Source organism: Bos taurus, chromosome 2, assembly GCF_002263795.3.
Source record: "Bos taurus isolate L1 Dominette 01449 registration number 42190680 breed Hereford chromosome 2, ARS-UCD2.0, whole genome shotgun sequence".
NCBI lineage: Eukaryota > Metazoa > Chordata > Mammalia > Artiodactyla > Bovidae > Bos > Bos taurus.
Window position 1 is genome coordinate 126,894,264 of NC_037329.1, and position 15,280 is coordinate 126,909,543.

At 49.5% G+C, this 15,280-nt stretch overlaps 1 protein-coding gene across 2 annotated transcripts in view; it reads right to left on the minus strand.

The window, feature by feature from the left end:
• Positions 1-15,280, minus strand: part of CATSPER4 (cation channel sperm associated 4) — a 16,907-nt gene continuing 1,627 nt past the window's right edge. Inside the window, exons 4-11 of one of the 2 annotated variants that reach the window (XM_024982533.2) lie at positions 12,326-12,427; positions 6,283-6,380; positions 5,994-6,114; positions 5,646-5,779; positions 4,199-4,370; positions 3,225-3,436; positions 2,741-2,906; positions 1-1,981 (exon numbers count right to left, since the gene is read on the minus strand). In XM_024982533.2, the coding sequence (XP_024838301.1) occupies positions 1,934-1,981; positions 2,741-2,906; positions 3,225-3,436; positions 4,199-4,370; positions 5,646-5,779; positions 5,994-6,114; positions 6,283-6,380; positions 12,326-12,427 (1,053 nt within the window). In that variant the 3' untranslated portion in view covers positions 1-1,933. Of the gene's footprint in view, positions 1,982-2,740; positions 2,907-3,224; positions 3,437-4,198; positions 4,371-5,645; positions 5,780-5,993; positions 6,115-6,282; positions 6,381-12,325; positions 12,428-15,280 lie in introns of those variants that run through there. The other variant, XM_059879621.1, reaches the window with a different exon arrangement.

Here is a 15,280-nt window from a genome sequence, read left to right on the forward strand (position 1 = left end):
ACAGACAGAAAAGGGGAGACGGCTGAGATGACAGATGAAATGGAAGTAGACAAGGATGGCATCTTGAATGAGGATGGGCAGACAAAGCCAGAAGCTCTTCTGAGGTCATCCCATCATGTTCCTGCCCTGCCCCTCAAGCTCATGGGTGCCCTAAGCCTTCAGATCATTTAGGAGTAGGTTGAAGATGGCTGTGCTCACATAAGGTCTTCCTAGGGACAGACACTAACCTATCTTCCACCACCTGCTTCCCCTCCCCAGTGAGCCAGAAGATGGGCTGTGAGAGCCTCCAGAGAAGGATGGATGGAAAGGGTGTGTGTGGATACTCACCAGGAAGATGGAGGGCTCCATCCCCAGTTAATAACAGCAGCAGCAGCAAAAGCCACTGTCCGCCCATCGTTCTTCTGGTTGATAGTCCCGGAGCTCACTGGCAAGGAGTCCTGGTCCAAACTGAGGCACAGACAGCAGCCCCAAGACAGCGAGGAACTGCTGGCGCTGGTGTCACCTCCCACCTGCCTGCTGAGTGTTCCACCCCTGCCCTGGTGGTCCAGACTGCTTCCCAGCAGGCCCCAGGGGGCTTTTCAGGGCTGGCAGCCATGCCGATGGGAGGGAATGAAGGGTGGAGTTTCCCATCAGCTGCAATCAGTGGGCCTCTGGGGATTCCTATTCCAACTGGTGACTGTCCCCAAGGCCCCTAATTGTCAGGGTACGCTGAACAGCCGGGCAGAACTCGAGGCCTTGCAGCCTTTCTCTCACATAACAGCAGGGAACCTGAGTCTCAGTCACATGGCTGATCTCATCAGACTCCCAGCTCCAGGGAGTTGATCTCCGGCCACTTGATTTTAGAGCTGGTGTTCAATCTTACCCTCTCCCGATTGCACCGATGGGCAAAATGAGGCCTGGTGACTTGCCCAAGAATGCGAATCCGTCAGGGCAGCTCTTGATAGTGTCCACCCGTGCCACGGCTTCGTCAGACTGCATTGCCTGGCTCAGGGACCTGCTGTGGCTCTCAGTGGTCTTACTGTGAAGGCCCCAAAGAGGTCTCACAGGTCCCAAGTTCTCTACCAGACTTCATTCACCTGACCCTCAAATTCTTCCTGCTGCCTTCCAGGAGGCTTCCATGCTCTTCTCCAGAGAGCCTGCCAGGACTCACATTTCATTCTCCATTGACCCAGGATGGAGTTTCCTGTACCTGCATGATTTGGTCAATGGTGACCCCACAAGACTAGAGCTCTCCAGAATGAGGACCAGTGTTTTATACCTTCAGACAGAGAGAGAGGGTAGGTGTTTCCATCAGTGAGGCACTCCCAACCCTGAAGACCAGACTTTCACCCCCCAAATTTAGGACCCTAATGCAGGAATTATCTCTCTACCATTAAGTCAAAATTTTTCAGGCTGTAGATTCTCTCTCCCATTAGACTGGAAGCTCTGGGGGACAGTCAGTTACTCCCCCGTCTGGCAAAAGAAGCTTTTGAGGGGGAAGGCTGCCTCCAGAGGTTTGGAGGTCTACCAGTCAGACACATTGATCCCAACACAAAACTTTATTGTCAATACACAATACCTGGCCCCACCAGCCTCATCTTTCTCCTCTTGGTACTTGGGCCCACTTAGACCCCATCTAGTTCTGGTCTAGCAGGGGACCAGGGATGCCCATCCTGAGGGTAAATCCTGGCTGCCTTGGCCAGCACCCCCTTGTGGGCTTATCCTTGCTGTAAGGCTCCCACTCTCATCCACCACCTTCTCCATCCGTGCTCCTCTGGACCTGGGGCTCACAGGCCCAAGTCCTAGAGATACCGCCCCCTTCCATCCCCAGGCATCTGCCCAGGTGTAAGGCAGAGGATGGGCTCAGGCCAGGATGTGCCATGTCACGCTAGCGATGCAGGAAGATGCAGCAGCTGGGTGTGTGCTCATGCCCATTGGCTCCTGTACTGCCCTCTCAGCGGCTGGCCTTGTGTTTGTTAATATTTGTGTTGGATTCCTGAACCTGCAAACCAAGAGGTCTTCTTGTCAATCCCCCACCCCTGACATGGCAGACGCCCCCTTACTTCCCTCCTCCAGCTCAACAGTGGTGCATCCAGGCTTCCCAGGGAAGTCCTTCCCGTCTAACTCTTAGTCTCCTCTCTGACCGTGGCGCTCTCCTCTCAGGCCATAGACACCCACAAGGCTCCCAGGTCAGATGGGATGGGAAGCAGAGAAGGAAACGAAATGTGTGGGAATGTGCTTTGTTCTATGGGGCTTCCCAGGTGGCGCCAGGGGCAAAGAACCCGCCTGCCAATGCAGGAGACATGGGTTCGATCCCTGGTTCAGGAAGATCCCCTGGAGGGGGGCATGGCCTTTTTCTCCCTAGAATTTTCCTCCCTCAGGAGGCTGCTCCTCTTACGTACCTGACAAGACCCGGGGGGTCCTATGCCCCCCTGGTGGACCTAAGCATTTGCCACTAAGCAGGAACTGAGCTGCTCAAGTCCCCTTAAGAGGAAGCTTGAAAAAAAAAAAAAAGAGGAAGCTTGAGGGTGCTGAAGACCAAGATGGCTCAGTGTGTGGAGCCCTACAGGAGGGGCAGGGCCTCCCAGAAAAGCTGGAATCTAACCAGATGGGCGGTGACTGCTGGGGTGCCTGGGAGTCTAGGGGGGCGGTCCAGACCTTGAAAGAGTCAGAAACCTTGACTAAGGGGGTGGTGGCTGGGCTGGGTGAGGTGGTGGGGTGAGCACTGATTGAGTAGGAAAGGGAAGCTGAGAAGCTGCACCTTTTCTCTGTTGACGAGCGCGGTGATCAAGTCTTGCTCGCGAGTCATCTCACGGATGTCCACGGAGGACCTGCTCTCCAAGGATATGTTCCATGACAAGTACCTCTGCATCAGCTCCTCCTCCTGCTCCTGGTTGAAGCGGATGGAGCGGACCTCGTCCACTATCCTGAAGGTGGAAGGGTGAGTGCATTCCGAGGGAGGGGGTTGGGGGGCGGCCCTTCCATCTCTTCCCTGGGGTCCAGCCCCCTGCACCCTCCCCGCCTTGACTCTGATAGAGACCCAGGCCAAGGCTCAAGGCCCTTTGTGAGATTACGAGGAGGTATATATCCTGCACAGACAGTCTGGGAGGAGCCTGGGCAAGTCACTTAACCGCTCTGGGTCCCAGGGTCCCCATTATCAATCAGGGCATGAGGCCAGAAGAATCTGAGGGTCCACTGAGCCCTGACTCATGAGACTCGGGGGTTACCCCCTGTACCCGCCCTACATGTTGAGCTCATCACGAATCTCCTTGTATTCCATCAGGTTCTCCTGTATCGCCTCGAGCACCAGGCAAAAGTTGTCGCATGTTCTTTCCGAGAGGTTTGTCAGGGGGCCCCCCATAAATGGCTCTTGGGGGACGCCAGACATCTCCGAACGGGCGACTGCACAGTGCACCAGCGGCAGCTTGTTATTCCCATTTTCCTTCTTGTCGTCTACCTGGGGAAGGGAGAATGGAGAGGGAAGGGTAGCTTAGCCGGTACCCCCTCCCCTGGCCCCTTCCTGCCTGACTTCAGGGGAGACGAGTCTCAGGACGCCAGGGTTCTCACGCCCCTCATTTCAGCTCCAACCAGTCTTAGCCTCCCTCCTTTACTGTGGGAGCTCAACTTGAAATGCAGAAGTCTGTCCCTCTGAAAATTCTCACCCCTTTTCACAACTTAGTGCTTCCCCCATCATTTCCCTCCTGATAAATCCTACCCAGCAAACTTCTGAAACCCTAACTACTCTCAGGCCACAGTCCACAGCCCTCGGCACTTTACACAATACTCCCCACCTTTCGGAAGCTCTACCCCCCGATGAGTAATACTATAGCTAATGTTCATCGAGTTCTTAATATGTGTCAAGTACTGTTCGTTGACCCATGAAATTCTCATAATAGCCCTATGAAGTAAACAGAATTATTATCACTTCCATTTTATAGAAAAAGGAATTGAGGTTTAGATTGGTTTAAATGCCCTAAGGTCACCCAGCTGCTCACTTTCGAGTTGTCACAGAGCAAGATATCAAGGAACTTCACACCCCTCAGAAGCCCCAGTTGGTGAGTTGGCATTCACAGTGGGGATTGCTGCCTTCAGGCCTCAGGCTTGGCTTTCTTTAGGCCCTCGAGTGTGTGAGCGCGCGCGCACACACACACACACACACTCAAGTTAGCACTCATATACACGCTCCCCTTCCCCCCTCTGCCCTCCCTATCTCACTCACCTCTCTGAAGGCTATTTGATGCTGGTGCCCCTGTTCTGCCTTCATCATTTGCTCCAGATTGGTGGTCACCACGACGACCAACAGGTTGATGCCAATGAAGGCACCGATGGTGATGAAGATGGCAAAGTAGATGGCGCCCCCAATCTCCACTCCGTACTCCCCTGTCTCCGTCCTGGAGATGGCAGTCAGGGGCCCTATCACCTCCCTGGCCCTTTGGGCCTCAGTTTCCTCATCTACGAGATGGAGAAATTATCTCAAAGCCTACTGGGACTTCTGCTGCCTCACTGCTGCTGTGCAGACCTAAGGCCTGACTCCTGATTGTTCCCACAGCTGCTCTTGAATGAGCACCCGCTGTACTGCCAGACAGTGGGCTGCCCTCAAGCCAGCCCTGCAAGGTGAGGATTCATACACCAGCATTATCAAATTTAATCTATTGGCTGTACTTTTATCATGTCATTCTTATTATAACTCAGGTTTGTTGTAGAAAAATCAGAGGGAAAATATATAGGAAAAAAAATCCCACCACTGTTAATATCTATTGCAAACCTCCCATAAAATATTTTCCCAAATAATAGCTTTTGCTCTCTTGCTACACATGTATGTGTATGTGTGCACACAATGTCAGTCTCTACTAATCCTCAGAGCAACCCATGACATGGTTAAATGTCGTATTATGATCTCCAGTTGACACATGAGGAAACAGGCTCAGAAGGTTGCATGGCTAGTACAGTGGAGCAAAGACTCAAAAGGCCAGGCCACCTTTATTGCACATTCCATGACTTGTCCACTGCCTATAATGTAATGGCTAATGAGAGTAGAAGCCCCTTCACCAACTGGGCTTCTACTCTCACATGAGGAAGATAAAAAGAAATCAGTCAGTGGGACCCAGCCCCTGAAATGGCCTGGAAACAAGAAGGATTTGGGCTAAATGGAAAGAGGCAAAGAACAGAACGCAGGCAGCCCTCTGCGGCCAAACATGACCTTGGACAGTGGGTCTCAAAATGAATAAAATGAGACCTTACATTCCCAGGAGTCGAGGCATTCTGGTGGGCTCCAGTGTGGACTGGGAGCTGCCTTGGGACCCTCGGTACAACCACAGACCTGCTGCCTGGCCCAAGGTTAAGCTGCCCAACTGCTGAGCATGAAGGGAGACTGCAGTCCATGAACAAGACTGCAGCGGGACTTTGAATACATGGAGTTTCATAGGGACAAGGCTTCAAGTAGATTACAAAGCTAGAGGCCTCAGCCCCAGGAGTCTGCTTTTCCCCAGTTCAAAGCCCCAGGTGCCACACCCGCCTCCTGCCACCCTCACCCCAAGTCCTGGAGCCCCACTCCCACCTGAGACCCCTTCTCCCTCCCCAGGTGGTTTTTTTTGCCCCTGGATGCCCCAGGCCCTCCCCGCCTAGCTCAGCTGGACTGGGGGCCCGGAAGCCCCACGGACACTCACTGAAAGTCACTGTAGATGTCCACCCAGCCATCCTGGGTGATGCAGATGAAGAGGGTATACAGGGCAACCTGCATGTTCTGGAAATGCATGGGCACGAACACACCAAAGAGAGTGACCCCAAACACGGAGAACACCTGCCGGAGAGATGGGAGACCCACCCTGGATTTCACCCACGGGCCTGGGACACAGGACATGCAAAGGAGCTGCCAGAGGAATCACAGGGAGGCGGGCCTCTCCTCCTCTTATCTCCAAAGCCTCCTCCTCTCCTCTCCAGACACCCCGTATCCCCAGTGACCCAGGGGCCTGTCCAGGAAAGGGGGGCGGCTGGGGGGAGGGGAGGGCACTGACCAGCATGAGGAAGAGGATGAGGACCATGATGTTGGCCATATCGGGCACCGACTTCAGGATGACGCGAATGATCCGGGCCAGGGGCTCCACCGCCATGCACACGTGCAGCAGACGAAGTGCCCTGCGGCAGAGCCTCTCAGGGTGCCCCTCGGCCCTTCCCAGACCCCTCCTCCTCACCATCGCCCCACCTGCCCAGAAAGGCAGAGCTGATGCCCACCTGCAACAACCCCCTCCCCTCTCTCCCGGGATCCAGACGGGTCCCTTCTTCACTCCGAGTCCCCCAGCTTACCTGAGGGTGTAGGTGATAGCCACGACACTGAGTTCATTAACGAAAAACCCCAGGAGCAAGATAAAGATGATAAGGAAGTTGAGGATGTTCCAGCCGTCCTGGGGGGGTGGGCCAGCCCCAGCAGGGTCTGTCAGGCCCAGCCCACGGGTTCATCCTGGGTCTGCCCTCCCCACACCCTCAGGATGGAGACTCCTGGTGCTCTCAGAACAGGGCCAGTCACGTGCCACCCACTGTGGTCCTGCTGTCGCCCCCCAAACATGCCACAAAACACCCACGCACTCGCTGTCTCACACACGTGTCCACAGCCAAGTGCAGTGTCTGAACATACAATTGAGTCCCTCATATACGCCAGTTCCTAAGCTGAGCGCCCACCTTGGCTAGTGTGCCGCTGACAAAGGCCTTGCCCTGCAGTTAGGTGACCTGAAAGCATTTGGATGCTCCAGCTTTGTGGGACACACACTACAGTTAATAAAACGAAAATAAACGAAAACACTAAGGCACAGGGCTTCAATAGCCACTTCAGAGCTGAACTAACTCTCACTGTAGAAGAAAGGCACAGTTTGCAAGCCCCACGTCCAACACAGCACAAACTCCTTTAGAGTACGGACGGAGGAAGGAAGCTCACGTGTATGACAAATTCAAGCACAACCGCTACGGGGGGAATTTTCTCTAATAAACAGTCTGCATTTTCCTTTGACCAGTGATCCCACTTCTAGAAATCATCCCACACAAACTCTGGTACAACTACAAAATGACATTTGTAGAAGGCTGAAAATAACTAAAGTGTCCAGCAATTATAATAGAACACTGGCTGGCTAAACCACACGTTCATTCAATGGAGTACAGAACAATGGGAGAGGTCTCCATGTACTGACACAGAAAGACCCATTAAATGACAAAAGTAAAGTGTACTGCAGCATTTAAACTATGCTACTGCATGGAAAGGGAGGACTAAAAATATACACATATTTGCTTATGATTGCAAAATAAACACTAGGAGGATAAACAAGAGATTATAAATAACAAAGATTATCTGAAGAGGGTGGGGGAAGGGGACAGGGATGAAGGGACAGAGTAGAAACAAGAATTTTGTATGCTCCTTTCAGTACAGTTTTGACCAATATGTAGCTGCATTAAATATTCAAAAAGAAAATAATTTTTTTTCCTTTTTGAAAAAATATTTGGCTGCAACAGGTCTTTGTTCCAGCATGTGGGATCTAGTTTCCTGACCAGGGATTGAACCTGGGTTTCCTGCATTGGGAGCATGGAGTCTTAGCCACTGGACTGCCAGGGAAGTTCCAAAAAGAAAACTACTTTATTTTGAAAAAATTACTTTAATTGGAAAAAAGTTCTTAAATTTATTGGGCAGTCCAATAAACACAAGACTTCCTGGTATGTCACATTCAGAGTGTTGGTGCCTAAACATAAGTCAGGAGACACAAGGCTCCCTGTCTACAGATCCATCCCTGTATCCATTCAATATTAAGCTCCTACTCTATGCCACACCTCAAATCAGATCCTGAAGATACAGGATTTCTGCTCTGCTGAGCTCATAGGCTATTTTGAGGGAAGTGGACAGACAGTAAATTTTAACTCCTGGTGAGAGACTCCAGGAGTTGGTGATGGACAGGGAGGCCTGGCGTGCTGCAGTTCATGGGGTCACAAAGAGTCGGACATGACTGACTGACTGAACTGAACTGAACTGAGAGGTGAGTACACAGTGTTAGGGAGACAGGGCAACAACTAAGCTAGCTTAGGAGAAACAGGAAGACTTCCTGGAAGAGAAGACATCTGAATGAGTCTTAAACTGTAAGTAGGAGAAAAGCAAGTGAGTAAGTGGTAAGGAGCTTTCATAGACTAGATGTCAGCATGGACAAAGGCATGAAAGTGAGCAACAGCAGTGTGTAAAGTGAGCAACAGCAGTGTGTGTATGTATGTGTATGTGTGCGTGTGCACACGTGTAAGTGTGTCTTTAGGAATGTCAACCCACTCCAGTACTCTTGCCTGGAAAATCCCGTGGACGGAGGAGCCTGGTAGGCTGCGATTCATGGGGTCGCAAAGAGTCGGACACGACTGAGCGACTGATCTGATCTGAGGAATGTCACTACAAGCAGCTTGATGTAGCTGGAACACCCAAGGGTGAGGTGAGGAGTGATAAGGCTGCAAAAGCAGACAAGAGCCATTTCATGGAAAGCCTTAAGCACAATTGAGACAGCCTGGGACCTGGCACTCTTTGCTGCCGTGCTTCAATGCTTGCACCTGGACGTACCTCTACTCGAGCAACAAAATACAAAGAAACTGCTGCTGCTAAGTCGCTTCAGTCGCGTCGGACTCCGTGCGACCCCATGGACTGTAGCCTACCAGGCTCCTCCATCCACCGGATTTTCCAGGCAGGAGTACTGGAGTGGGGTGCCATTGCCTTCTCCTACAAAGAAACTATTTGGGACTAAAAATAACTAAGTGCATGTGCAGATGGGACAAATCTGGGACAAAAGATACAAAAAGACCAAAAAATTCAATTGCCACTTCTAAAGAGCCAGGAGCAAAAACAGGATGTTGGGAGCAAAATCAGGGTATTGCACATGCCCCCTGCACACAACACTACCTAAGGGATGGGAAAACCACCTAAGACACCCCTCCAGTCTGACTCCAGACACACCCCTACCCCCACCCCATGTAAGGAACAACCTTGCCTCGCAGGTCAGGGATTAAGGGAACAAAACAATCTGTTGCTTGTCCTCCTTCCCCTCTTCTGCAGCAGGGGCCCTAAAAAGCCTAGCCTGAATCTTTTGTCTGGCCTCTAGTCAGTTTCTGTTGATTGGAGAAGGCCAAGAACCCTGGTCGGTATCACAATGAGGCATTTAGACCTGATCCTATAAACAGTTGGGAGCCACTGGAATGTTTAAGGGCACTCTGTCTTGGGCTTTGGGAAAACTATTTTGATGGCAGGTGGGGTGCACTGGAAGCCATAGCAACACCCTGTGAGAGAAGACAGGAACTGGAATGGGGTACCAGAGCTGCAGAGGTGGCAAGAAAATTGTGAAATTTTTAGGTGGTAAAATAGTAATTAATAGAGTGTGGAGGTAAGGAGGAGACAGGAGCCACATGAGCACTGTAGAAAAGGGGGCATTGTGGGAAAAACGTTGGGGATCCCATGTGGCTGGGTAATATTTGAAATATTAACTTGCAGATTTTCCTCCCTCCCCTGCCTTCTCCCTTTCCATCCACCCATTAAATGGGGAGTAGTCCTTGTACACCAGGACCAGGAGAGGGGCTGGGCCTGGGGAAGAAGACAGCAGAGGGTCTCTAACAAGCCCTGGCTTTTGGCACTGGGAGGCTGGCCCCAGATAAAGGTTAGGGCTTGGGACATTCGTTGTCAGCCATTAGTTCTGGAGGGCGGTTTTGCCTTCCAGAGGACATTTGGCAGTGTCTGGAGATACCCTTGATTGTCACAGCTAGGAAGACGTTTATGGCATCTAACGGGTAGAGGCCAAGAATGCTGCTAAACATTCTACAGTGCACAGGACAGTCCCCTCCCAATGAAGCATTATCTAGGCCAATTATGTCAACAGTGCCCAGGCTGAGAAATCTTGTCCTTGAGGAGATATGCAGAGTGGCTGGGAGGAACACAAAATTTGCTCCCATTCTCTTGTGCTAATGAAACGCTAGAGTTTAGCCTTGAAAGTGCAGGCCCTCCTAACTGCTGCTGCCAATGAGACAGGTAGGAATCTGGGACCCTTTGCTGCAATGCTTGCACCTGGACAAACTTCCCCAAGCAACAAAATACAAATAAACTGTAAGAGACTAAAAATAACTGCCTGCATGAGCAGTTGGGGCAAATTATGGACAAGATACAAAAAGACCAAACAGCCTAAATGCCACCTCTGAAGAGCATAGAGCAAAAGCAAGGGGCTGGAAGCAAACGCAAGGGCTCAAAAGCAGTAAGCAAAAGCAGTACTCGCACATGCCTCCTGCACACACCACCACCAAAACGGCAGGCGAACCACCTAAACCACCCCTCCAGTCCGACCCCTGGTCACACCACTACCCTCACCTCATACAAGGAATCAGGGAGAGATGAGCAAAGGAAATAGTTACTTGTTCTCACTCCCCACTGCTACTGCAGAGGCCCCAACAAAGCCTTGCCTGAATTTCTTATCTAGCCTCTGAACAATTTCTATGGACAACGAAAGAAATCTCAGGACTGCTTTCACATAAGAAATGCTCTCTCTTAGGGAACAAATATCTGCCTGTATCCTGAAGAGTGGTACATTGAAATATTCACAAAATCATGGTACCTATTCTCCCCTCCACCATGGAGACAAATAAATATGCACCATCCTATTCTATTTTCTGTTAATAAACATCCTCCCAAGTGTTGGTCTCACAAAGCAGCCTTTAAGACATCCATACTTTAGAAATATTGTTCTAGGTTCTACATTCTGTGTTCTACGAAGTGACACTTCTAAGCCCTGGAAAGCTTGTAATTCTAATTGGTTGTCCTGATAATGGTATTTAAATGATGCTTCCTTTTTAAAAACGTATAAAGTTTTGATGGGTAATTTTTTTTAAAGACTCTTCTTGCACATGCCCAAAGGCAAGATAAATCTCTTGACTCCAGAAATCCTTTGACTCTAGAAGTCCCATTTAAACAAAGAATTTGAGTCTTTGTTTCACTTTATGTAATGTTAAGATCTGTTCCTACCCAGATATCTTTTTGATACTCTCCCAAATAGGAGTCAGAACACTATAGCTCAAGGCCAAATCTGACCAGCAGTCTCTTTTTTTTAAGACCCATGGGTTTAGAATGATTTTTATATTTTTTTAATGGTTGGGGGGAAAGCAAAAGGAAAATAATATTTCGTGACATGTAAAATTTAAAGTTCAAATGTCAGTATACACAAATAAAATTTATCTGGAACATAGCATGCTCATTTGTCTATATACTGTCTATGGCTGCTTTGTGCTCTTACAGCAGAGATGAGTATTTGCAACAGAGACTATATGGCCCCCACAAAAAAATATTTACCTGGCCCTTGAGAAAATTATAGGGAAACCTCCCTGCAATGCAATTGGATGGCCAAAAGGGGGCACTCTCATGCAGTACCACTAGATTACTAGTAGATTACAGGAAGAATTGTCAATTACTGACTCAACAGAATAATCACCAACTGGGAAAGAATCATCAATTATAGGCCCCACAGGAAAAGAGGTACAGAGCATCTCCTGCAAGAAATCTAATATTCCAGAAACTCAGCTAATAAGACCATTTCACCCTGCACTCTCACTTTTCTCCAGCAGATTTTGGTTCAAATCAACCTCTCCTAACTGCCTCCTTTTTCTCCCTAAAATAATGTTCCTCTCCATTTTTGGACTTGCTGTGGCTTTGGCTATAGCTTACTAGTCCTGAATTGCAAATCCTCTTCTATTCCCAAATAAACCCCCCATTTTGTTTTGCTGGTAAAATAACTGACTTAATTATTTTTAAGGTCAACACCCTTTACAGAAAGTCTCTGCTGACCCCTCTGCTCTTGAACCCTGTAAATTAAGGTGTGTGTGTGCGCGCTAAGTTAATTCAGTCGTGTCTGACTCTTTGCAACCCTATGGACTGTAGCCTACCAGGCTCCTCTGTCCATGGGATTCTCCAGGCAAGAACACTGGAGTGGGTTGACATGCCCTCCTCTAGCGGATCTTCCTAACCCAGGGGTAAATGAAGGTGGATACTCTCAGCTGCATTTCTCTGATAAGGAAATCAAGGTTTTCCTAAGAGCACAGAACTAGGGAAAGCTGGATCAGGAACGGGGACCCAGGAAGGCTGCACTTCCAGTACAAATTACTTTCTGCCACATCACAGACATCTCAGAAGTCAGTCTTTCTTTCCTCATGCATGCGCATGAACATACTCACACACTCATACACACACACACACACACACACACACACTCCTCAGGTTTCAGGGCCAGGTGCACAGTGGTGGGGACAGGATGGGGTACCAACCCTAAGGAAGAGTAGAGGTGATGGCAGGGAGGGCCCAGGATCTCACCTTCCAGAAAATCCAGAAACCATTCAACCAGCCGAGAAGAAGTTCACAGATAAGGGTGGTCAGCACAATGTCATCTATGGTAGAGAACAACTCATAGTGTTTCTACATGGAAGACAGAGAAAAAGAAGGGCAGAAAAGTCAGTGGAGTGGGGCCTTGGCAAGACCAGGGACAGAGGATGTCTGTAGGGAAGGGGAGGCCCAGATTCTTATTGCTTTTCAGGCTTGCATCTTTGTAGCGCCCTTTAGAGTAACTCTTGCACGTACGTGCCAGGCACCATTCTTAAGACCACAAACTTATTTCATGTTACCATCACCATCATCCTGCAAAGTAGGTTTTATTCCCATCTTGCACTTGAGGAATCAGAGAAGTGCCCAAAGTCAAACAGTTAGTGATAAAGACTGTTGTCTGACTACAAACCTTTGTCCATGAACTCTAGAGTAGGAAAAGGGAGGTGGAGAAAGGCAGAACAGACTCCAGGATCGGGAGGGAAAGCCCTGGCCCTTGAGATGGAGGACACCAAGTCCCATCCTTGCTTCTTTGGTTGTCTCCACCACTCTGGCTGCACCAGCTCCCAAATCCCCAGGCTTGGCTTGACCAAACTCCTGAGTATCCCCTTACTCATGGGTCCAAGACATGCTCCCGGGGTGGATGGATTGATGGATGGATGGATGACTCCATGATTCTGAATTCTGTTTAAAACGACTCACTTTCACGCCATCTCCTGTTAAGCTGTGACACTGCTGTTGTTTGTGACATGAACAGCTCCCAGCCCCCGACTCCACTTTGCCAGTTACAAAAGTCACCTGACTCCCCCTTTTCTTTACCTCCGTGGCCCACAGACTCAGGGCTTCACGCCTCCTGCTCCCCACACCTTGCCACCAGCTCCATCCACCAGCCAGTGTGAGGCTGGACAGAGTTGCTTCTTTTTCTCTCAGCCATGCAGCACAGCATGTGGGATCTTACTTCCCTGACCAGGGATTGAACCCATGCCCCCAGCAGTGGAAGCGTAGAGTCTTAACCACTGGACCACCAGGGAACTCCCTGGGCAGAGCTTCTTAAGTTCAGATGGGAGCTGAAGTTTATGGGCTCCCAGCCTGTTCCAAATTCCCAAAGGGCATCATGGGCCAGTGGTGTCTACCTAAAGCAAGGAAAGGCTTTTTCTTCCCTTCATCTTTCCCTTCAGCTCTACCCCACTGGCCACAGGTGGCAATAGCCTCTTGTATTTACTGAAAGAGCGTCCTGAACAGTTGCCCTGCCTTCTCCAAGTCAAGAGCATCTGTGGTTAAATCAGAGTTGTATTCTTTACCCACAAACCTTCCATGACTCGCTATGGCCTGCAGGGTGAGGTACAAAACCAGGCTGGCATTCACAGCTCTCTAGGATCTGAGCTTCACGGCACATACACTCTACCAGGCTTTTTTAGCATTTTTGACTTGGACTCAAATATATATTTTACTCCATAATGCTTTCTCTCCCTCTGGCTCCTCCCCTCCCTCTCTCTTCCCCACCACAGTTGCTACTTCATTCTTTTTCATTTTGTTTGATTCTACATCAAAAGCTACCTGCATTCTGAATTGTTTTCATGATCCACTGATGAGTTTTGATCTGCCCTCCAGTCACTCATTCTGCAAACCCTGGCAAGTGGGTTTCTGCCTCCACCACATCAGAGTTAGCTCCTGTCAAGGTCACAAGGGCAAGATCCAAGGGGTGTTTCAGAGTCCTTTTCTGGCCTCGTGTCCTAGCCACATCTGACACTGCGCTTGCTCCCTTGGTAATGTTCTCTCCCAGGGATCCTCTCACTCGGCTGGCTGCTCCTCCTTACTACCCTTTTGCATTTCCTCTTCTATTTTCTGACCTTTACTTAGAGGCTCTTCTCAGAGAACTCTGTCTTGGTCCCCTTCTCACTCGGTACTCTCTCCCAGGCAACCTCATCCCTTCCTTGAGCTTCGGCAACCAGCTGCTTGGATGTCAGTCACTCTCACGCTGCCATACTTTAAACCCTGGCTTGCCTGGATAAACATCAAGGTCCTACTGTATAGCACAGGGGACTATAGTAATATCCTATGACAAACCATAATGGAAAAGAATATAAAAAAGAATATATATATGCATACATAACTGAATCACTGCTGTACAGCAGAAATTAACACAACACTGAAATCAATGATACTCCAATTTAAAAAAAAAGTAAAAAATAAAAAAATAAACCTTGGCTTGCTGTTCATGGGGTGGCAAAGAGTCAGACACGACTGAGCGACTGAACTGAACTTCCAAAGACATCCTCCTTAATATAACTTGAAGATGCTGTGTGATCTGGCTGTTGACCGCCTCTCTGAACTTATAAGTCACCACACAGGAACATTTTAAAATCACTGGCTTTCAAAAGGACAATTCACGTATGTGGTGGACTCCTTGTAAGAAATTAAAACCTCAAGGGTAAGACCCAAGTCATAGTGGACTTGAAGCTGGATACCCAGAACTCACTTGTATGCTATTTCTTCTGCCCAAAACATTCTTCTCCACCTCCTTCTGCCTGGCCAACACCTACTCATTCTTTATTCTCCACTTAAATGCCTCTTTCTCCAGGAAGCCCACCTGACCCCAAGATTGCGTTCAATGCCTCCTCTGAGCTTCCACACACCCTGTGACACTCAGGTACTTGCAATGACATGTTTGTCGTGTCTGTCGTATTCATACCTGGCACAGAGCCCAGTATCTGGTGCAGAGTGATTCTCGCTCAGTGACTATTGGTTAAAATGGGATACCCTTCCCCACAAGACACCCACTGGCCTGCCTCTGCTCACACCATTTTTCTCCTGTCCTTCCTCTGCAAATCCAATGCATTTCTCAAAGCTGGGGCCCCTCCAGCACGAAGTCTTCCTTGATCTCAGTGCTGAAAGGCCCGTGAAAAGCATCCAATCCAACCATCATAAAAAGATGAGGAGTCCGAGGCC